This window comes from Dictyostelium discoideum, assembly GCF_000004695.1.
Source record: "Dictyostelium discoideum AX4 chromosome 1 chromosome, whole genome shotgun sequence".
Classification (NCBI taxonomy): domain Eukaryota; phylum Evosea; class Eumycetozoa; order Dictyosteliales; family Dictyosteliaceae; genus Dictyostelium; species Dictyostelium discoideum.
Window position 1 is genome coordinate 2,419,071 of NC_007087.3, and position 22,657 is coordinate 2,441,727.

The 22,657-nt window shown below is 25.2% G+C and overlaps 10 protein-coding genes and 1 non-coding gene across 11 annotated transcripts; 2 read left to right on the forward strand and 9 right to left on the reverse strand.

Annotated features, from left to right (window-relative positions):
* Positions 1-99: 99 nt before the first annotated feature.
* Positions 100-915, reverse strand: DDB_G0269264 (hypothetical protein; the record flags this gene model as incomplete). Its single annotated transcript, XM_640740.1, has 1 exon — positions 100-915. One exon carries the CDS (start codon positions 913-915, stop codon positions 100-102), a length of 816 nt encoding a protein of 271 aa, XP_645832.1.
* Positions 916-1,156: 241 nt separating this feature from the next.
* Positions 1,157-4,456, reverse strand: DDB_G0269266 (hypothetical protein; the record flags this gene model as incomplete). The annotated part of the gene is made up of 1 exon (XM_640741.1): positions 1,157-4,456. The coding sequence occupies one exon, from the start codon at positions 4,454-4,456 to the stop codon at positions 1,157-1,159; it is 3,300 nt and encodes a 1,099-aa protein (XP_645833.1).
* Positions 4,457-4,593: 137 nt separating this feature from the next.
* DDB_G0269268 (hypothetical protein) lies at positions 4,594-5,139 on the reverse strand (the record flags this gene model as incomplete). Its single annotated transcript, XM_640742.1, has 1 exon — positions 4,594-5,139. One exon carries the CDS (start codon positions 5,137-5,139, stop codon positions 4,594-4,596), a length of 546 nt encoding a protein of 181 aa, XP_645834.1.
* Positions 5,140-5,722: 583 nt separating this feature from the next.
* tRNA-Ser-GCU-2 lies at positions 5,723-5,803 on the reverse strand. Its single transcript has one exon. It is a non-coding gene; the product is annotated as a tRNA-Ser (tRNA).
* A 367-nt stretch (positions 5,804-6,170) lies between these two features.
* DDB_G0270462 (hypothetical protein) lies at positions 6,171-6,701 on the reverse strand (the record flags this gene model as incomplete). The annotated part of the gene is made up of 1 exon (XM_640743.1): positions 6,171-6,701. The coding sequence occupies one exon, from the start codon at positions 6,699-6,701 to the stop codon at positions 6,171-6,173; it is 531 nt and encodes a 176-aa protein (XP_645835.1).
* A 66-nt stretch (positions 6,702-6,767) lies between these two features.
* DDB_G0270464 (hypothetical protein) lies at positions 6,768-8,387 on the forward strand (the record flags this gene model as incomplete). The annotated part of the gene is made up of 1 exon (XM_640744.2): positions 6,768-8,387. The coding sequence occupies one exon, from the start codon at positions 6,768-6,770 to the stop codon at positions 8,385-8,387; it is 1,620 nt and encodes a 539-aa protein (XP_645836.1).
* Positions 8,388-9,404: 1,017 nt separating this feature from the next.
* Positions 9,405-10,019, reverse strand: DDB_G0269270 (AhpC/TSA family protein; the record flags this gene model as incomplete). Its single annotated transcript, XM_640745.1, has 2 exons — positions 9,405-9,718; positions 9,869-10,019. The coding sequence occupies 2 exons, from the start codon at positions 10,017-10,019 to the stop codon at positions 9,405-9,407; spliced, it is 465 nt and encodes a 154-aa protein (XP_645837.1).
* Positions 10,020-10,512: 493 nt separating this feature from the next.
* On the reverse strand, positions 10,513-12,169 carry DDB_G0270466 (hypothetical protein; the record flags this gene model as incomplete). The annotated part of the gene is made up of 3 exons (XM_640746.1): positions 10,513-10,516; positions 10,649-11,225; positions 11,356-12,169. The coding sequence occupies 3 exons, from the start codon at positions 12,167-12,169 to the stop codon at positions 10,513-10,515; spliced, it is 1,395 nt and encodes a 464-aa protein (XP_645838.1).
* A 525-nt stretch (positions 12,170-12,694) lies between these two features.
* On the reverse strand, positions 12,695-14,206 carry efaAII (elongation factor 1 alpha; the record flags this gene model as incomplete). The annotated part of the gene is made up of 2 exons (XM_640747.1): positions 12,695-13,908; positions 14,059-14,206. The coding sequence occupies 2 exons, from the start codon at positions 14,204-14,206 to the stop codon at positions 12,695-12,697; spliced, it is 1,362 nt and encodes a 453-aa protein (XP_645839.1).
* Positions 14,207-15,544: 1,338 nt separating this feature from the next.
* On the forward strand, positions 15,545-19,340 carry DDB_G0269272 (hypothetical protein; the record flags this gene model as incomplete). The annotated part of the gene is made up of 2 exons (XM_640748.1): positions 15,545-15,915; positions 16,067-19,340. The coding sequence occupies 2 exons, from the start codon at positions 15,545-15,547 to the stop codon at positions 19,338-19,340; spliced, it is 3,645 nt and encodes a 1,214-aa protein (XP_645840.1).
* A 90-nt stretch (positions 19,341-19,430) lies between these two features.
* dhak (dihydroxyacetone kinase) lies at positions 19,431-21,768 on the reverse strand (the record flags this gene model as incomplete). Its single annotated transcript, XM_640749.1, has 5 exons — positions 19,431-20,122; positions 20,232-20,344; positions 20,442-21,366; positions 21,479-21,564; positions 21,638-21,768. 5 exons carry the CDS (start codon positions 21,766-21,768, stop codon positions 19,431-19,433), a joined length of 1,947 nt encoding a protein of 648 aa, XP_645841.1.
* Positions 21,769-22,657: the final 889 nt, after the last annotated feature.

Here is a 22,657-nt window from a genome sequence, read left to right on the forward strand (position 1 = left end):
GTTAAACGATTTTATTTTTATTATTCAATTGTATTAAATTTTTTAAACTATATTATATTTTTTTTTTTTTTTTTTTTTTTTTTTTTTTTTTACTACTACTTAAATTGGAAGAGGGTTCGGAATTGCTGGGGTTTGCCAGGCTTTGTTGAATTTGTATTTGTGAAGATCTTGATTGGTGTTTTTTAGTATTGCTTCGTCGTGTTTGATTTTCTTTAGTGTGATGAATTTTTCAGTTTCGATGAGATTTAGTAATTCTGTTTCTATGACCTTTTGCTGGAATTTTGGCTCTGGTTTGCTTTCATCAGTGTTGAACAATTTGTGACAGATTATCTTCCATAATTGGTGTGCTATTATTCCTATGAGATTGGGGAAGATTCTCTCAGTTCTGTTGTATTTTGATATGTCTAAGGTATCCATTGACCATCTGTGGATTTTGATGAATGATAATTTGTTAACTGTTGATATGATGGTTTTTTCAATATATAGGATATCTTGGCATAGAGTGAAGAGGTGAGAATAAGGGTCTCTGAATAGGTGGCCCCAGATCTTGCATCTGGTGTCTCTTTCGTGGTTGATACCTGGAAGTGATCTTGAGAAGAATCTGAAGAGGGTGTTTCTACCTTTTTGGTGAGAAATGCTGTTGATGTTTATGAATACTTTGGGTATTGCTGTGTTGTATCTCACCGCCCATAACTTCTGCCATTCTGTTCTTCTTGGTGTTGGGTGTCTGTCTTTGATCATGAGTTCGTAAATTTCTTTCAGTTTTAGTGGTTCGTTATTGTCGTTTCTTATACAGCCTGGAAGTTCATTTATCTTTGGATGGTTTTGGTAAAATTTGACTCTGAATACACCCCAGTGTCTGCACATATCGTTGAGGGTTGAAGTGTGGGCTTTTTTTTTACTTAATTGCTCCATGTACCATTCTTGTAAAGTATTGTTGTTGTTGTAGTTGTTATTACCCAAATGAAGTGGAATATGATGGAGGTGTAGATTTTTTTTTTTTTTACCTAAAAGCGGTGTATTGTTATATTTTATTACATTTTTAAATTTTTAGATTTTTAAATTTTTAAATTTTTATATTGTTATATGTTGATATTTTTGGTTATATTATGATTACTACTACTTGTTTTTTTTTTTTTTTTTTTTTTTTTTTTTATTATAATGGAATTGGGTTTGGAGTGTTCGGGTTATGCCATGATGTGTTGAAGTTGATTATTAATTGGTCTCTGTTATTTAATTTGTATATTGTTTCACTCCTTTCGATCTTCTTTATTAAAATGAATTTCTCTATTTTAATTAAGTTGGTTAGTTCTTTTTCAATTAATGTTGGATCAAATGAGGGTGGAGTTTTAGATTCGTCTTGATTGAATAGTTTGTGACAAATTATTCTCCATAGTTGATGTATAATTATGCCGATTAAATTTGGGTAGATTCTTTCTTTTTTATTTGTTTTGCTAATATCTAGTGAATTGAGATCCCAATTTCTGATCTTGAAGAATGAGAGATTGTTGAATGTTGAAATTATTATGTTTTCTATTTCTTTTACTTGCATACAGTCTATAAAAAGGTGAGTGTATGGGTCACGGATTATATTGTTACAGATTTTGCATGGTACGTTACGTTCATAGTTGATTCCAGGAAGTGACCTTGAGAAAAATCTGAATAGTGTATTTCTACCTTTTTGATGTGATATGTGGTTGATATGTTGGAAGATGGATGGTATGTTGATGTTATTTATTGAAATTAGATTTTTTTGTCCATCTGTTTTTCTTATTGATTTGTATTTGTGAGTGATTAACATGTTATAGATTTCTTTAAGTTGAAGTGGCTTTTTGTTTTGACCTTTGATACAATCAGGTAGTGATTTTAGTTTATTGTGTTGTGGTGCAAAGTTGTTTCTAAAATCTTTCCATCTGTCTACCATCTCTCTTAATCCAATTGATATATATTTGCTGTTGCTGATTTGTTCCATATACCATTCTTGTAGTATGTTGCATGCTTTTATCTTGATAATGTGTAATAATCTATTCATGTTCCAAACTTTGAATGCTACTTGTCTGATACCTAAGTCCCACATCTTAATTCCACCTTCTTTCCAATCACCGTATGCTCTATCCATTGTCATTAATGTTCTATATTTATGTTCTTCTGTGTATGTATTTTTAATTGCGGAGAAGAGGAACCATTTAATGATATTGTTTAGTTCAGTAATGTGTGATTCATTTAGTGAGTCTAGATATTGATGGTAGGATAATCTCGATAGCGCATATGTTTTGACAATTGTCATCTTTGCTCTTATTGTAGTTGCTTGACTTTTCCAATTGTTTAAGCTATCTTTGATTGAGTTGATGATTGATGTGATTTTTGAATTGAGGCCCACTTTCGTGAAATTGAGACCCAAGTATCTTTCTGGAGCTTCACTAATCTTAAATGGGAGGTTTGGTGGTATATTACCAATGCATATCATAACAGTTTTCTCTTGATTAAGTTTTGAAGATGTACCTAGACAGTAGTTGTTGATTTTGTCCAATACTAATTTTAATTCTTCTGCTGAGTTGTTGAAAGTTGACATATCATCTGCGAATGCTGTTAGCTTGATTCTTTTCTGGTCTGATAATTTAAATCCTTTAATTTCGATTTCTTTAAGTATATCAATTAGTAGTGCTTCCATTACAAGTGCAAATATTGTTGGTGATAATGGATCTCCTTGTTTTGTGCCTCTGTTAACTGTAATGTGTCCCACCAGGAAGTCATTTATCTTGATCTTATTCGTTGTTTCTTTTAATAGATTCATTATTAATTCTACTATCGTTTTTGGTATGCCAATGTGGCTCAATGTTCTTCTGATACTTTTGTGGCTAATTGAGTCGAAAGCTTTGTTGAAATCGAAGAATGTGATTAACGTAGTACTATTTCTTGATTTGTTTGCTCTTTCGATTACCTCCTTCATTATTTGAATATTATCTTGGATGTAACGATTTGGAACAAACCCATTTTGAAATTTGTTTATTATTTTCTTTGTAACTGCAAGTAAACGGTTGTTGATGATCTTACTTAATAGTTTGTAGTCCGTATTGAGTAGAGTAATTGGTCTTCTATTAGCTATTTGTAGTTCGTCTCCTTTCTTGAATAGTGTTGTGATAAATCCTTCTTTGAAGTTGGGATTGATTTCTTTTTGATTAGTTAATGTATCATTAAATACTTTTGCTAAGATTGTTGAAAGTGATGCAGAGTGGTTTCTATATAATGCAGCATTGATTCCATCTAGTCCTGGAGATTTGTGTGGATTAGAATTTTTAATTGCATTATTGACTTCTTTTGGTGTGATTGCACTATCTAATGATAGTCTGGAAATGTATTGTTTGTCCACTATCCATTTATCCAATAGTTCCTTGTGTTTACTTTCATTATCTGGTTTTTCATCGTATTGTTCTTGATAGAATTCTAAGAAGCATTTGGCTATTTCAACTTTTTCTGATACAATTGTTCCATCTTTATTTTTAATTTGGAATATGGATCTGTCCTTTTTCCTTTTCTTTAGTTTACTTGTTAGATATCTACTTGGAGTTTCTTGGTTTAAGTGAAGTTTCAATTTGGTTTCCCATTGTTTATTTGCTTCTTCTTCTTTCAATAACTCTTCCATTTCGTCTTCTAGTTGCTTTCTTTGACCAGGGTATAAATCTTCTCTTTCAATTAATCTATGTAACCTACTCTTCTTTTTGTTTTTTTCCTTTTTTATCAAGTTCTGTTGCTTTTTGAGATGGTGCCTGATTGTATAATTCTTAAAGTGGATCCAGTCATCTAGTGTGTTGATGTATTGTTTGTTGTTTTCTATGATTTGCGAGATTTCTTCATGAATTGTTGGATCAGCCAATGTTTCTTTGCATAATGTCCACGGGAGTTTTTCAATTTTGATGTTGTTGATGTTGATATCGTTTGCGCTATTGTTATTCATTTTTAAATCTATTGAAATAGGTGTGTGGTCAGATTTGTTGTAAATATCTTCATGCACCCTTAGCGGGTTTGAACCCACCATTGTTGGTTTACAATAAATTCTGTCCAATCTGCTATTAGATCTTGAAAAAGTTGCGATATTGTTGTTTGCACCTATATCTTTCAGGTTGCTTTCTTCAATTATACTTCTGATACCAATACCATAGTGTGAATTGTTGTTGTGGTCTGCATTAAAGTCACCTGCAATGATGTCATGTTTGATTTTTTGATCTTTAATGAGATTCTTTGCTGCTATAATGAATGCATTTCTTCTAGGTATTGATGCTGGGGCATAAATTAAAAGGATGTTGATGTTGATATACGAATTGAATTTAACTGATAATATTCTACCTTCTGTATCTTTGAAATTTACTGTTAGATAGCCAGTGCTTAAATTTCTATTCTCTATTGATACACCAGTGCCTTTACCGTTTCCATGATCTATCCTTTCATAGTTGAACATTGATTTATAATGATTGAATGTTGAACCGTTTGTTTCTGTAAGTAATGTGATTTGGGGACCTATTCTCTTGATCGTTTCTTCAGCTTTTTTATTTGAGAGAGGGCTTGAACTACCTCTGCAATTCCATAATAAAATTTTTAATTTTTCCATCCTCTTGATAGGGTTGGGTTACCATTTGGTGGTTGACCACCACTTGGTTTTGTTTGTGTAGTAATATTGTTTGTTGTATTTGAGTTGTTTAATTTATTTGTGATGATTGTTTTGTTGTTGTTGTTGACATTTTTGTCGTTGTTATTATTGCTGTTGTTATTATTATTGTTGTTGTTGTTGGAGTTATTGGAGTTATTGGAGTTATTGGTATTATTATTATTATTATTATTATTATTATTATTATTATTATTATTATTATTATTATTACCTTGTATTATATTTGTATTATTGTTAGGTTGATTGGTTGTTGTTTGTTTTTTGTTTTTCTTTTTAGCTTCCTCCCTATCTTCTCTACTAATAGATTCACAGAAGTATACTTTAATTTGATTGTTGTTGTTTTTATATGATTGAATTTGATTATTGATTATATTTGTATTTGTTGATTTGTTGAATAGTATTATTGCTGAATATCTGTGCACATCATTCATAATTTTAACGTTGCATTCATCAACTTCCTCTGCTTCTACTCCCATGTTTGTTTGTACATCTTCTTTTGTTATTGCTTTTGTTATATTTTTTGTGAAGGTATGGAAGTGGAGGTAGTGGTGATTAGGAAAGTATGGGATGAATCTTTGAATTCTATATATTCCATCCTCATCCTTTATTTGAAATGTGCAAAATGAATCGTGTAGATGTTTCAAATTTTCTTTTAGAATTCTACCCAACACTGTTATACCTTTTGATTTTCTAATTATTGTTTTATCTTTGAGGAGTGTATTGTCAATGAATTTGAGAGTATTACTATTTAATTCTGCTGTATTTGGGTAGTATAGTCTGATTTTATATGTTGAGTTATTTAGTAATTCTTCATTGAATACTTTTTTTTTTTTTTTTTTTTTTTTTTTTTTTTTTTTTTTTTTTTTTTTACCTGTGATCAGACCTTCAAGGAATCTTCATTGAATACAAATTTGTTACTGATGAGATTGAAAAAGTTATTGTTCATTTTTTTTTTTTTTTTTTTTATTTTTTTATGTATTTTTTTTTTTTTTTTTTTTTTTTTTTTTTTTTTTTTTTTATTATTTTATTACGTGATAAAAAAAAGATAAAAAGATAGATCGACACCTGCAGGGTTCGAACCTGCGCCTCCGAAGAGAACGCCTTAGCAGGGCGCCGCATTAACCACTTTGCTAAGGTGTCATCGAAAACCAAATGGGTAATACACTTCATTTAACCAAATGTGTAAAGGAGATCGAAAAAAAACAAACAACAACAACAATCTCTTTTTTTGATTATTTCATTTTTCATATAAAAAAGACTTAAAAAACAAATAAATAAATAAATAAACTATCTTAAAAAGCCATCTTTTTACTTTATTGTAATTTATTATTTGTTTCGTTTTGAGAATTTTGCGTAGCAAAATTTTCAAAAAAAAGCAAAAAATAATCAGATCGAAAAAAAACAAACAACAACAACAATCTCTTTTTTTGATTATTTCATTTTTCATATAAAAAAGACTTAAAAAACAAATAAATAAATAAATAAACTATCTTAAAAAGCCATCTTTTTACTTTATTGGTGTATTGTATGGAGATGGTGGTTCAATAGGTTTTTCTGATTTTGTTTTAATTTCTTGATTTTTTATCGATTGGGTATTGATCTCATTCTCTATTCTTGTTAGTTCATCTACGTTTTCTAGTGATGCATCTATTACCTTTTGAGCTGTATCATCTAGGGCCATAAATGTTTTATCATTAGATGAGGAGGTGATTGGTGGGATAATGATTGTTCTTTTTCCTTGTTTTGGTATTTGTTCTGATGTAGATTTTGGTTGTTGTTCATCTGATTGTTTTTTATTTTTGTTTTCTTCTTGATTTTCTGGTAATGAGGTTTGATCTCTCCATCCTTTGTTGGAGTGACCAATTAATGTTAGATTGTCTAGTTCAATGATAGTATCATATTCTTCTACGACTCTTTTCACTGTTTTGATAATTAGAGTTTCGCCTTTAATTTCAGATTTAATTAGTTTACATCCTTCATTTTCTATTACCCATTCTATTTCTGTGAGTGATTTATACCAATCGAAATCCGTATACATATTTTTGGTCTTAGAGTGGTTATAAATTGTCCTTTTAAACTACCACTCAAAATGGTCCTCACAATAATGAACTTACTCAATGAATCAGAAACATCAGTGTACATCAATAACTCATTATCTAAAAGCTTTACATCAAAAAGAGGAACCAAACAAGGTGATCCTATCTCTCCCACTATCTTCGCATTAGTGGTTGAATGCATGGCAACTACTATAATAAATGACCGCTGCATCAATGGTGTAACCAAAGAAACCATTAAAATACTACAGTTCGCCGATGATACAGCAACAATAGCATACAACTTTATGGACCATTTCCTCATGAATGAATGGATCAAGAAGTTTTGCCAAGCAACCAGCGCAAAAATAAACCAAACCAAATGCTCGTGTATCACTTTCAAATGGAACACCAGAACGCTATACACCGTCATAAAATCAAACGAAAGGTACCTCGGCTTTGACTTCAACAATAAGGGTATCAAATCCAAAATCAATACAATCTCAGACAACATCAGAGCTAAACTAGTAACATGGAACTCAACTTCATCAACCTATATGGGCAGACTCATAATGGCAAAAACATATGCACTATCTCAGTTAACGTTCCACACTTACATCAACACCACACCACAACACAATAGTATTGAAAATAACATCGTAAAATTCGTTTTCAACACAAAATCTAAAAACTCTCTTTCACTACAAAGAAGACAAAACAACTATATCAATGGTGGCCTAAACTTATGGAACCTGAAGACAAGAGAACTAGCACAGAAAGCATGGTTATTCGAAAGATACCTCCACCAAAGAGTAAGTAACACTCCTAGTTCATATATAAAACTGTGGGAAGAGGAACTCAAAAACAACAACAACAACAAAACAACAACAAAACAAAATCAACTACAACTACACTGGCAATGCAAGCAAGCATGGACCCAATTAAAAACTCCACAAAATAAACAAACACATTACGAACACCTCCCAAAATTAAAAAAAATATACGAAGATATGATGACAACTCAATCTCCTGAACACAACAAATTCATACCAACTCCTGGCCAAAAAGAAATAATGACCAAAATTAATAGCAAACACCTTCCATTTAAAGAAATCAAAAAAATAATAAACATGAAAGGTAGAGATCTATTATGGAGATACACACTGAAAGCACTACCAAAAATATACAACATGCCATGCCAACAGTGTGGGGAAGATGAGACCTCAGAACATATATTCTTCAACTGCAAAGCCCACATCAAAAACACACAAGAAATCTTCAACTACACCCTAACTAAGTGTGGACACACCACTCACACCTGGAATGTGAAGATTTTAAACCATCTACAAATTGCACTAGTAGCCAATTTAATAGCTATTATATTCGATAAAATCTGGCACAAAAGAAATAAACTCATTCACGATGAAAAAGAAATAATAATTCACAGACAACAAGTCATACGTGAACTAATTAAAACACAAAGAGCTGCATGGGACAGGACACAAGCGGTTATAAACAAAACATTAAGAATCAAATCAAAGCAACGGCCAGAAGAACAAAATAAATTAGACTCACTAATCTCGCTAAAGCTATTACAATTTAGCAGACAATGGAACTCACCTCTTCACGCAATAGAACTTCCTAAACATCTCAAAAAATACAATAATTCACTCAGTACTTTCTATAAATAAATAAAAAAAAAAAAAAAAAAAAAAAAAAAAAAAAAAAAAAAAAAAAAAAAAAAAACCTGGGAACCCAAGTTAATCAGAAAATTTCCAGATTTTTAACTTTTTAAAGAAAAATATAAAAAATAGAAAGAAAATAAAATGAAAATCACAAACAACACCACAAATATTAAGCAACACAAATGCCTACAAAAAATAAGCGAAATTGTGGATAAAACTCAATTAAAAAAAAAACAATTCAAATACGTCATAAACATCAATCACGAACCAGACGATAAAATAAAAAAAGATTTAGAAAAAAGTTTGGACAAAAAAGATGTTTTAATCAAAAGTAATAATACAATTCAAAATTCGAAACAAAAAAAAAAAAAAAAAAAAAAAAGTAAACTAACCCCTCTTTTAGAGACCCTGTAAAAAAAAAAAAAAAATAAAATAAAATGAGATCTAACATCTCAAGGAGAAGCAACTAATAATTGCGTTATCCAATTCAAAAAAAAAAAAAAAAAAAAAAAAAAAACCAAATGTGTAATACACTTTGCTAAGGTGTCATCGAAAACCAAATGGGTAATAAACTTTGCCAAGGTATCATCGAAAAATATTTGGTGATACACTTCGCTAAGGTGTCATTGAAAAATAAACCACCACAAGACTAATTTTTTAATTAATAATTTTTTTTTTAATTGTTTTATTGTTTTTTTTTTTTTTTTTTTTAAGACTGTGGCGCTGACTATAATAATTTTTGAACCTTTATTGAAATATAATTAAAAAAATACAAAAAATAAAAATAATTAGTAAAGTGACTGTTTTTTTATTTTTATAAAAATATTTTATAATATAAGTTGTTTTCTTTATTTATTTGTTTATTTATTTATTTTAATTTTTTTTTATTTTAAAAAAAAAAAAGTTTAAAACTTTTAAAATTATTTAAACTTTAAGAATTATTGGAGTTATTTGGAATATTATAAAACAAAAAAAAATTACAAAGGTGGGTGGATATGTGCAATTTATTATAAAAATTATTATTTAGATTTGTGATTTTAATTTTTCTATTATTTTTAAAGATTCATCGATATGAGAAGTTGAGCTGAGTAAACCATCATGAATACCTGCTATAATACCATGTTTATCGATTATAAATGTTTTTCTACCTGGTAATAATATACCGTTGACACCATATAATTTGGCTAATTTACTATGTTTATCTGTTAATAATGTGAATGGTAATGAATATTTTGAAACGAATGATTTATGACTATCTTCGCCATCGCTACTGACTCCAATTACTTCTGCGCCTGCTTCTATAAACTTTTGATATTTATCTCTAAATTCGCAACTCTCTATATTGATATATGTATGTGTGTAGGTATGTATGTATGTATGTTGGTGATATTATTATATTTAAAAGGTTATTTATTATTAGTATATTAAAAAAAAAGAAAAAAAACATTTAAGTTTATTGTATTATGTAATAATATTAACTAACTTACCTTTTGTACATACTGGACTATTATCTTTTGGATAAAAATATAAAACGATTGGTTGACTCTTTTCTTTAAATTCTTTTAATGTAACTGTTTGACCTAAATAATTTTTAGCTTCAAAATCTGGTGCAATATTTCCAACTTTTAATTTTGTCATTCTTTTTTTTATATATATATTTTTTATTTTTTTTTAAAAATGATTTTTTAATTTATGATTATTTATTACTGATTATTAATTTATGATTATTTATTAGTGATTATTAATTTATGATTTCTATTTAATACTATTATTTGTTAATTTATATTTATTATATGTATAAATTAATTTATATTTGATTGGTTAATAAAAATTAAAATTATTAAAGAGTTTAAATATTAAAAATAAATTCTAAACATTGAAAATAAACCATCGTCGAAAAGAATGAAATTTATTCGATTTCATTTTAGAATGCGAAAGAAAGAAAGTCTGTGTGTATCGTCATATTAATTTTGGGACAGGGTGTGATCACGTTAATTCTTTGAAAATAATTATGGAAAAAAAAAAAAAAAAAATAAAAAAATAAAAATAAAAAAAATTTTGGCTTGGAACTCTTTTTTATTTTTTTAATACTTTTTTTATTTAATAATATTTTATTTTATTTTATTTTATTTTATCTTATTTTATTTATTAATATTTTTTTTTTTTTTTTTTTTTTATTATTTTTATTATTAGAAATACATTAAGTATAATTATTATATTATTATATTATTATTATTATTATTTTTTATTTTTTTTATTTTTTTTACACAATTTGAAGTTCTTTATTTTGATCTAATGAAGCAGTTTTACCATTTAATAATTTTAAAGAATCTATACCATAACCATATAAATAAAGTTCTAAATTTTTTTTACAGGATTCACTTGCTTCATTTATATCAAAAGCTTTTAAAATGAGATCAATTTTATTTAATTTTTTACCATCAATAACAACGAAATCATTTGTAAAACCATCCAATAGAGTTGATAAAATATAATAACTAAAATAATTAGTATCCATTGATGGAAATTGAGGATTATTTGGAGTTCTTTCAATATGTGAAATTAATAATTGTTTTTGAGTGATTTCACTACCATCAATTGGTGATTGAAATGAATCTTGATTTAATTCATTCAAAATTAAATAAGTTACCAAATATGCATTTGAAAGTTTATTACAAATAACACCATGAGTTTGCATTAATCTTTTTGCAATATCAATTTTATCCAATGTATCACCAAGTAATTCAACTTTTTCATTATTACGCATTGCAGATACTAATTTAAATAATGAATCTTCAACAACATATTTATTTTCATTTTTTTCAATAATTTTAATTAATTTCTCTAAAAAATTAAATAAAAAAAAAAAAAAAATAAAAAAATAAAAAAAATTTAAAAATTAATTAATTAATTATTGTGTGAAAATTATTCAAGTTTGTACACTTTTCAACTTATATATATATATATACATTACTTTTTGTTGAAATTGAAATCTTTTTTGGAACAAATAATTTTTTATTCATATTTTTTTTAAAATTAATTTCACCAACACCATTTAAAAGTGAAATGGATTGAACACCATATGCAATCATATAATTTTGAATCATTTCTAGTGAGAATGTATTTGTATTATCTTTATCCAATGATAATAAAACCAAATCTAATTTATTTAAAGATTTACCTTTGATATCAATAGTTTCATTTAGAAATCCTTTTAATAAATTACAAAGCTCATAATAATTATAAGAGATGAATTCTAAATCTGCATTTGGTTGATTCTCTTGATACTCTATGGTTTTAATTAATAAATATTTTAAATCAACTTCTTTACCATCTAATAATTTAATTGAACTTTCTTTCATTTCCAATAATTTCGTATAAAGAAAATAATAATAAAATGCTGAATTTGGATATTCTTCAATTCCTTTTAAAATACTTTCAACTTTATATTCTTCTTCTTGATTTTTACCAATATTAAAATTAATTTTATTATAATTTTTAAATTTTTTATTTGTTGAATTTGTTGAATTAATTGAATTAGTTGTTGTTGTTGTTGTTGTTGTTGTAGTTGTAGTTGTTGGATTTTTTGTTGAATAATTTAAACCATTATTATTATTATTATTATTATTTTGATTTTTATTATTTTGATAATTTTGATTATATTTATTCCATTGGCAATAATATTTATTATTAATATTATTTAAAATATTCGAATTTTTATTTGATGAAACCAATGTTGATCTATTTAAAAACTTTAAAGTTTTATTTGATACTATTGATTTAATCATTTTTCAATGAGAAAGAGATTTGTAAAGTAAAAAAAAAAAAAAAAAAAAAAAAAAAAAAATGAAATTAAAAAAAAAAAAAATTATTAAAAAAAAAATAAAAAAAAAAAAAATGAAATTAAAAAAAAAAAAAAATATCTCAAGCAAAACAAAAAATTTGAACATCAAAACAAAACTTTTTAAATTAAAATTTTTTAATTAAAAATAATCTAAAAATTATAAAAAAAAAATAAAATAATTAAAAAAATAAATAATTATTATTATTAATTATTTATTTTTTTAATTATTTTATTTTTTTTTATAATTTTTAGATTATACAAAGTGATGAAGAGGTCAAGTATAGAGAATATGCAACCTCTGCCACTCTTACTACCAATACATCAAATAAACAACCAATTCAACCCAATAATAATAATAATAAATAATAATAATAATTTTAATTATTTTTTTTTTTTATTTTTAAAAAGCTCTTTTTTATTATTTTTTTTTTTATTTTTAGAATAATTATAAAATTTTTTTTCAAATTATTTATTTCTTCTTTGATGGAGCAGCAGCACCTTTCTTATCACCTGCTTTACCTGGGGCTTTCTTGACGGTTGATTTGATGACACCGACGGCAACGGTTTGTCTCATATCTCTGACGGCGAAACGACCTAATGGTGGGTATTCAGTGAATGATTCAACACACATTGGACGAGATGGGGTTAATTCGACCATAGCAGCATCACCATTCTTTAAGACGACGGCGGCAGTACCTTCTTTGGCAACGACGGCACCAGTACGACGATCAACTTTATCGACGATTTCAGTGAATTTACAGGCAATGTGAGCAGTGTGACAATCTAAGACTGGTGAGTAACCAGCATGGATTTGACCTGGATGGTTGAGGACGATAACTTGAGCAACGAATTTTTCAGTTTCTTGTGGTGGATCGTTTTTGGAGTCACCAGCGACCATACCTCTTTTAATTTCTTTGACTGAAACGTTTTTAACGTTGAAACCTACATTGTCACCTGGACGGGCTTCTGGGAGTTGTTCGTGATGCATTTCGACTGATTTAACTTCAGTTGAGAGACCAGCTGGGGCAAAGGTGACGACCATACCTGGTTTAATGATACCAGTTTCGACACGACCTACTGGAACAGTACCGATACCACCGATCTTGTAGACATCTTGTAATGGAATACGTAATGGTTTATCGTGTGGACGTTTTGGTTCGACGATGGCATCGAGGGCTTCTAATAAAGTTGGACCTTTGTACCATTCCATTTTGTCGGATCTTTCTAACATGTTATCACCATTCCAACCTGAAATTGGGACGAAGGCAACTTTTTCTGGGTTGTAACCAATCTTTTTAATGAAAGATGAAACTTCTTTGACAATTTCGTCGTAACGGGCTTGTGAGTAGTTGGTTGATTTTTCATCCATCTTGTTGATAGCAACGATCATTTGTTTGACACCTAAAGTGTAAGCAAGGAGAGCGTGTTCACGAGTTTGACCGTTCTTGGCAATACCAGCTTCGAACTCACCAGTTGGGGAGGCAATGACTAAGACAGCACAATCGGCTTGTGAGGTACCAGTAATCATATTCTTGATGAAATCTCTGTGACCTGGAGCATCAATAATGGTGAAGTAGTATTTTGAGGTTTCGAATTTCCATAAAGCAATATCGATGGTAATACCTCTTTCACGTTCAGCTTTTAATTTATCCATAACCCAAGCATATTTGAATGATTGTTTACCTAAAATTAATTAATTTTTTTATATAATAATAAAAAATAATATTATTAATATTTATAAAATTTTTTTTTTTTTTTTTTTTTTTTTTTTTATTATTATTATTATTATTATTATTATTTTTTTTATTTCTATTTATTTATTTTAATAATTACCCATTTCAGAAGCTTCCTTTTCGTATTTTTCGATAACTCTTTTATCGATACCACCACATTTGTAGATTAAATGACCAGTGGTGGTTGATTTACCAGCATCTACGTGACCAATAACGACGATATTAATATGTGTTTTTTCTTTACCCATCTTGTATTATACTTTTTGTGAAATAAATTTAACAAAAAAAAAAAAAAAAAAAAAAAAATTTTATTTTATATTGAAAAACGCGTTCGAAAAAAAAAAAAAAAAAAAAAAAAAATTAAAAAAAATTAAAAAAAATTAAAATTTTTAAATTCAAATCGAAAAACGTTGCCGGAAGTGAGAAAAAATTTTTAAAAATATAATTACGAAACAAAAATATCACATAAAATTCATTAAAATATATCAACTTTTTTTTTTAAAAAATTATTAATAAAATCCTTTTTTTTATTTTTTTTTTATTTTTTTTTTTTTTTTTCAATCAGTCGGTTTTATATAATTTTTATCGTTTTAAAATTAAGTGTGAAGTTAAATAAAAATAAATAAATTTTTTTTTTTTTTTTTTTTTTTCAGCGTGGGGATAAAAATAGATAATAAATAAAATAAAAAAAAAAAAATAAAATAAAAATAAAAAAATAAAAATAAAAAAATAAAAATAAAAATAAAAATAAAAATAAAAAATACAGTTTTAATAAAAATAAAAATAAAAATAATTTAAACTTTTAGTTTTTTTAAATTTACCTTTTTTTTTTTTTTTTTTTTTTTTTTTTTTTTTTTTTTTAATTATTACTTCATATTTTATTTAATATTTGTCAGAAACAAACTCTATTGATTCATTTGAATATCTTTGGATGAGGATAATAATAGATTTTTTAAATTACTATTAAAAGTATGAATTTGATCGAATTTATACTTCATAAAAATAAATATAATATGGTAGATTTGGATATTTAAATATATAAATGCAGATCATAGTATTTCTTGTACCAAAAAATTGAATAATATAGCCAGAGTTTTTTATTGAATAGCAAAATTAATAATAAAAGCATTTAAAGGATTTGTATAAAAAAATTTAAAATAGATAAATAAAATAAAATAATAAAAAAAAAAATAGTTTAATTTAATTTATCAAAAAATGAATAAAACAACAATAATAATAATAATAAAGAAATAAAAATAAAGATAAAAATAAAAACTATTAATAGTTCTCTTTAAATGTGGTTTAAGATTTTTTTTAACTTTTTTTTTTTTTTTTTTTTTTTTTTTTTTTTTTTTTTTTTTTTTTGAGCGTTATGTTATGGTTTGACCAAATTTCATTTTTTTTGTTTTTTTTTTTTTTTTTTTTTTTTTTTTTGATTTTTTTTATTTTTTTATTTTTATTTTTAATATAATAAAAATATGGATCAAACAAAATAAAATATTATCGTTATTATTTTTTTTTTTTTTTTTCAACAAATTTGTGTTTAGAAAAAAAAAAAAAAAAAAAAAAAAAAAAAAATAAAAAATATGAATCAACAACAGATTGTTAATGATCAAGTTTTAGACAATATATCTAGGTCACAAGATAAAAATGTTTTAAAAGATTTTTTAAAAAAGGGAGATTTATCAACCACTAAAAATAGTAGAAATCAAACATTACTTCATTTAATTGCAATGAATGATAATATGGTTGCATTGAAATTTTATTTAAAAAAAAAATATGTTGTTTTCAAAGGTACAAACATTGTTGTAGATCAAAGAGATAAAGATGGTTATACTCCATTACATTGTGCAGTTAATCAAGGTTCATTTGAAATTGCTAAAAAATTCCTTTCAAGAGGTTCTGATCCAAATGCAAGGACTGAATCTGGTTCAACACCATTACATTTATTATCAAAGTAATTATATAAAATAGAATTAATCTAAAATAATTATAAATAATAATAATAATAATAATAATAATAATAATAATAATAATAATAATAATAATAATAATAATAATAATAATAATAATAATAATAATAATACTTTTTTTTATTTTTTTTATAGATTTTGTCATTCAAATAAATCAATTAAATTAGCAAAGAAATTAATTGATTATGGGGCATATATAAACCATAAAGATAGTAAACAAGAGACACCATTACATAGAGCTACAATGTTAAATGATAATTATGATTATTTGAAATTATTATTACATCATGGTGCAAATCCAAATATTGTTAATAAAAGAGGTAGAACATGTCAACACATTTCAATTGAACAGGGTAAGGTTGATTTGTTGGAGTTATTTTTAATGTATGGTGCAGATTTTAATAAATCGACATCAATGTTACCATCACCAATTGAAATGGCTTATCAATCGGTATTTCCATCAATTAAACAATTCTTTTTAAATAGAGTTTCAACAAGAGGTGAGAATATTTTAATGATTGAAAAAGCTGTGTTTTTAGGTAAACCAATTTCAAATTTCGTTCAAAATGGTGACTCTTTCACAACTGGTACTTCAACTCAACTTTATACTGGTAAATTATATATTACAAATTATAGAATAGTTTTTAAAATTGATCAAATTCAAAATAATCAAATAGCTTCACCACAATCTTCAATTTCAACTCAAACAACATCATCATCAACATCATCACCATTAATTATAATACCATCAATAACTGTAAATAATAATCAACAACTACTACTATCACCATCACCATTAGCATCACCATCATTTAAACAACAACCACAATTACAATTAAATTCATCAACATTATCAACATCGTCAACAGGTTCTACATCATCAATGGCAACATTAGTAAATACTTCCAATACTACCACACCTACCACCAATAATACAATAATTAATAATGATTTTCCATTGCTTGAAGATGAAGAGGAATCAATACCATTATTATCAATTTTAAATTTAAGAACTGATGATGATAAGGATAATCAAACTGGTGATTTAGATTCTTCAAATAATAAGGAAAATATAATTGTACCAAATTCTGATCTTAATTTTTCACATGAAAATATAGTTGATGATTGTCTAGTTAGCTCAACAATATCATCATCAAATGTACAAAATAATAATAATAACAATAATAATAGTAGTAGTAGTAGCGGTAGTAATAGTAATCATAATAGTATAACACAAAGTGCATCATCAATTTTAAATACAATAATTCATTTTAATAAAAATATTGGAGGAAGTTTATCAATTATATCTCACAATAATAATAATAATAATAGTCCAAATAGTAATAATCCAAATAATAATAATCTAAATAATAATAATAATAATCATTTATCAACACCACCATTATCACCATCACAATCAAATTCATCATTTATTAACGATAATCAACAACAACAAAAACAAGATATAACAATGAATTATCAATTAATAAATATTGAAACAAAAGATTTTAAACAATTTAAATTATATTTTTTATCATTATATGTTAGAGATAAAATTATGGAATTAATAAGTTATCATTATAAAGAGAAAATCGAAAGATTAATTAAAGTTGAAAATCAAAATAAATCAATTCAAAAGAAAATAGCGGAAGAACATATTCAAATGCATGATGAATCTAGAATTCAACATATTGATCGTTATGAAAGTTATGGTGTTTTTGAGGAAAGTACACCATTTTTATTTGCATATCTTTATAAACCAATTTTTAATTTTTCATCATCACAATCACCATCACCATCATTATCATCATCATCAAATTTATCAAATTCAGTAATAAGTAATAATAGTTTTAATAATAATCAAAATAATCAAAATAATCAAAATAATAATAATAATTTTATAAATGGTTGGGAAATTTATAATCAAAAGAAAGAATATTTAAGATTTAATATTAACATTGATGAAAATAATAATAGTAATTGTTATTGGAGAGTGACATCAATTAATAAAGAATATAAAATGTGTTCAAGTTATTCAAGTAGTTTAGTTGTTTTATCAAAAACATTGGATAAAGATTTAGAAAAGATATTTTCATTTCGTAGTAAAGGTCGTATACCATCATTATCATGGAAAGATCCAAATTCAAATGCATCCATTAGTAGATGTAGTCAACCATTGGTTGGTATTGAGAGGTCACGTTGTCCAGAGGATGAATTATATTGTAGTAATTTAGCATTAAGTGCACCATCTAAAACATTATATCTAATTGATGCTAGACCCAAATTGAATGCCTATGCAAATACTGCAAACGGTGCTGGCTTTGAAAATATTCATAATTATCCAAATTGTAAATTGGTTTTTATGAATATTCCAAATATACATGTAATTAGAAAAAGTTTAGAGAAATTAACATCATCAATGAGATCTTCAACTCGTGATAAAGATCATACTGAAAGCACCGATATGAGATGGTGGGGTTGCATTGAAGAAACCGGTTGGATATCACATATTAAATCAATTTTGGAAGCTGCTACATTCTCTGCCGATTTAATTTTAAAAGGTAATAGTATACTAGTTCATTGTAGTGATGGTTGGGATAGAACTCCACAAATTACTTCATTAACTCAAATTCTATTGGACCCCTATTATCGTACTATTGTTGGTTTTCAAGTATTAATAGAGAAGGAGTGGCTTAGTTTTGGTCATAAATTCTCTTTACGTCTTGGTCATTTACCTGGTAATGAAGAAGAGAGATCTCCAATTTTTCAACAATTTTTAGATTGTTGTTTTCAATTGTGTAGTCAATTCCCTTTACTTTTCGAATTCACACCAACATTGCTACTCTTTATATCAGATAATATTCATAGTTGTAAATATGGTACTTTCTTAAATAATTGTGAAAAAGATAGAGTTCAAGATCAAGTTAAATTTAAAACTACTTCAATTTGGTCTGAAGTTCATTTTAATATTCATAAATTTTTAAATCCTTATTATAATCCTCAAGATATTCAATCAATTAAACCAAAATTATATTCACGTTGTTTAGAACTTTGGAAAGCTTGTTATATGAGAGTTGAATCAAAAGATTTTTGGATGCATAGTAATTGGTTATTACATAATTCAACTTTTAATTTTCAAAATAATCAAAATAATCAAAATAATAATAATACTAAAAATAATTTAAGTAAATTATTTTTACAAAATCAACATCAACATAAAAATCAACAACAACAAAATAGTGATAGTACTAGAGCATCAATTTCATCAATTTCTTCAAGTAATAGTTATAATAATGATACTACACCTGCTCATTGGATACCGCAAAATAAACATTCCCAAACTCAACATTCACCAATACTAGCATCTCATAGACCTACTTCAATTATTAATGATTTAAAAGATATTTAAAAAATAAAATAATAAAATAAAAAAAAAAAAAAAAAAAAAGTAATACTTAAATATTAAAAGTAAAAAATTTAATTTTTATTTTATTTCAATTCATTTTTTAATTGAAAGAAAAGATTTAAAAATAATTTCAATTGCATGAGCACCAGGATCCATAATATGTGAAGTTCTTTCACCCAAATAAGATGAACGACCTTTTTTTGCAATCATTTCAATTGTACTTTCAGAACCTAATTGAGCCTCTTTTGAAGCAAGTTTTAAAGTATTTAATAAATCAAACGATGATGAAGAGTTTTCATTATCTTTACAACATTGATTAATTTTATTAATTGCTGGTATTAATGAATCTAACATTGTACAATCACCAATATCAGCTTTACCTAATTCTTTAATTGCATTAACTGCATCAATTAATGATAAACCCCAATCATTGGTTGAAATTTGGTTTTTTCCATTTACTGTTGATCTTTCATATAAACTATTTGAAAGTCTAAGGAAAAAGATTGAATAAAAAAGTCCACTTGATCCACCAATTAATTCTTGAATAATTAATGATATTTTTCTAAATGTATAACATGGTTTATCAAATGGAATTGTATCAATGGATTTTTTAATTGATTTCGATAAATTCTCTAATGTTGTACCTAAATCACCATCACCAACTTGTTTATCTAAATCTGTTAATTTATTTGAATTCTCAATTAATGAATTACATCCCAATAATACAATTTCTTTTAATATTTCTCCATTTTCTTTTGAAATTGTTATTGATTTTAAATTATCATCTTAAAAAAAAAAAAAAAATTATTAATAATTATTATTTGTTTGGAAAAAAAAAAAAAAAAAAAAAAAAAAAAAAAAAAAAAAAAAAAAAAAATAAAAAAAAGACTTTACATTTAATTTCATGTGAATCATTTTCATCTAAAGTTAAAATTGAATCTTCTTTATTTTTATATGGTTTTAAAACACTATTTGGCCAACCCATTGCATTTGTTTTAAGATCAATTCTAAATTATTTTAAATATAAAATATTAATAGTCAGGTATATTATATATTTATAAAAAGAGTATAGAATATATTTAGATGTATTATATATATACAAACAAATTAATTATTTGATTATTTTTAATTAATAATAAAGATATACTAATTCCAGCCATTTCTAATGATGTCATTAAAGTTCCAGTAATTAATCTTTCAACAGTAAAACCTTTTTCATGTAAATAATTTAAACAATCATTTGTAGCAATTGCCATTTCCATATTAGTGGTACTACCTAAATTATTAATTAATACAATTAATGATTTGTCTTCACCATCACTACCACAAGAAATGCCACAACTATTATTATTATTATTATTATTATTATTATTATTATTATTATTATTATTATTATTATTATTATTATTATTTGAATAGGGTAAAATTTTAAGTAAATTATCAATTAATGATTTAATAATTTGTTTTGAAGGTTTTAATTCAACTTTTTCAATACCAAATTCACCATGAATACCTAAACCAATTTCCATTTCTTTTTCATTTAATGTGAATGATGGTGAACCAACTGATGGAATGATACAAGATGATAGACCAACACCCATAGTTACTAAATTTAATGATTTGGATGGTGATATATATTTATTATAAAATTTTAAAATTTCATCAATTGATTTACCTTGTTCAGCTAAACCTCCTAAAATTTTATGAACTAAAACTGTACCTGCAATACCTCTTCTATTTGTAATTGATTTATATTTATCTCTAATATCTTGGATATTATCATTATTATCATTTGAAAATTCATTTAATTTCATAAGAATTGAAGAAATATCGTCATCAACGGTTATAATTTCAACTCTAATATCTGGTAGTTGACTTTTACACATTTCCCTTGCAATACTAAATGAACCATTATCACCCATATAGTTTTTTACAATTAATATACAACCCATTTTACCTGCAACTGATTTAATAGCCATAAAAATTTGTTTTGCACTTGGTGATGCAAATACATCACCACAAACTGCACCTATTTTTATTTTTGTTTGTTTGTTTTTTTTTTTTTTTTTTTTTTTTTTTTTTTTTAATGATAAGTGAAATGAATACATTACATAAAATAAATTATAAAAATGTATACAAACCTGTTAACATAGCATTTCCAATATATCCAATATGTGCTGGTTCATGTCCACTTCCACCTCCCGAAATAAGTGTTACTCTATCTTTTCTGTATTATTTATTTTTAAAGATTAATGAATGAATGAAAAAAAAATAAAAAAAAAAAAAAAAATTATATTTACATTTGTGAATAGTCAGATCTTACTACTACATTAAAATTTCCTTTAAGTTTTAATAAATCTCTTGATGATTGAGTAAAACCATCAATCATCTCAGAGACTACATTTTGTGGATTGTTAATAATTTTTTTCATTTTTTTTTTTTTTTATTAGGTGTCAAACCAGTTTGGAGTTGGCCAAATTAAATCAAAATATTTTTTTTTTTTTTTTTTTTTAGGTTTTGTTTTTTAAAAAAAAAAAAAAATTAAGGTGAAAATATTTTGTGGGCTAAAAGAGAATAATATTTTATTTTATTTTTTTTTTTTTTTACCAAAAGCACAAAACCTTTTTTTAAAATAATTTACACTTAATATTTTTTGACTTTTGCTGGTGTATCAAATTATTTTTATTTTTGACTATTAATGTTCGTCGAAAAAATAATTATAGTAATAATAAATAAGAATTAAATTAATAATAAAAAATATAATATTATAAAAAAACATTTTGTTACTAATAATAGTAATAATAAAAATAATAATAATAAAAATAAAAATGACAATATAACAAAAAAAAAAAAAAATAAAACCTAAAACCATTTTTTTATTTTTTTTTTTTAATTTCACCTGTAATATTTTATTCTTTGATCCAAAAGTAGTTTAGGGTTTTAATAAATTAAATTAATCTCCTTTTTTTTTAAATAAAAAATATATAAAAAAATAAAAATAAAAGGAATCTGATTAATTAATTTTACTTTTTTTTCTTTTATTTTTTTTTTTATTTTTTTTTTTTTCAATAATAATAAAAATAATAAAAAAAATAATAAAATTAGATCGTTTCATTAAAAAAGATTCTATTTTAAGAACATCTGGAAACTGCGAATCATTTTTCTTTTTTTATTATTTTTTTTTTTAAACAATAAAAATATAAGAATTTTTAGTGGTCTAAAATTCTAAAAAACCAGGTTTTATCTGTTTTTTTTCTCATTTTCCAATTTTTTATTATTTTTTTTTTTTACATTTTTTTTTTTTTTTTTTTTTTTTTTTT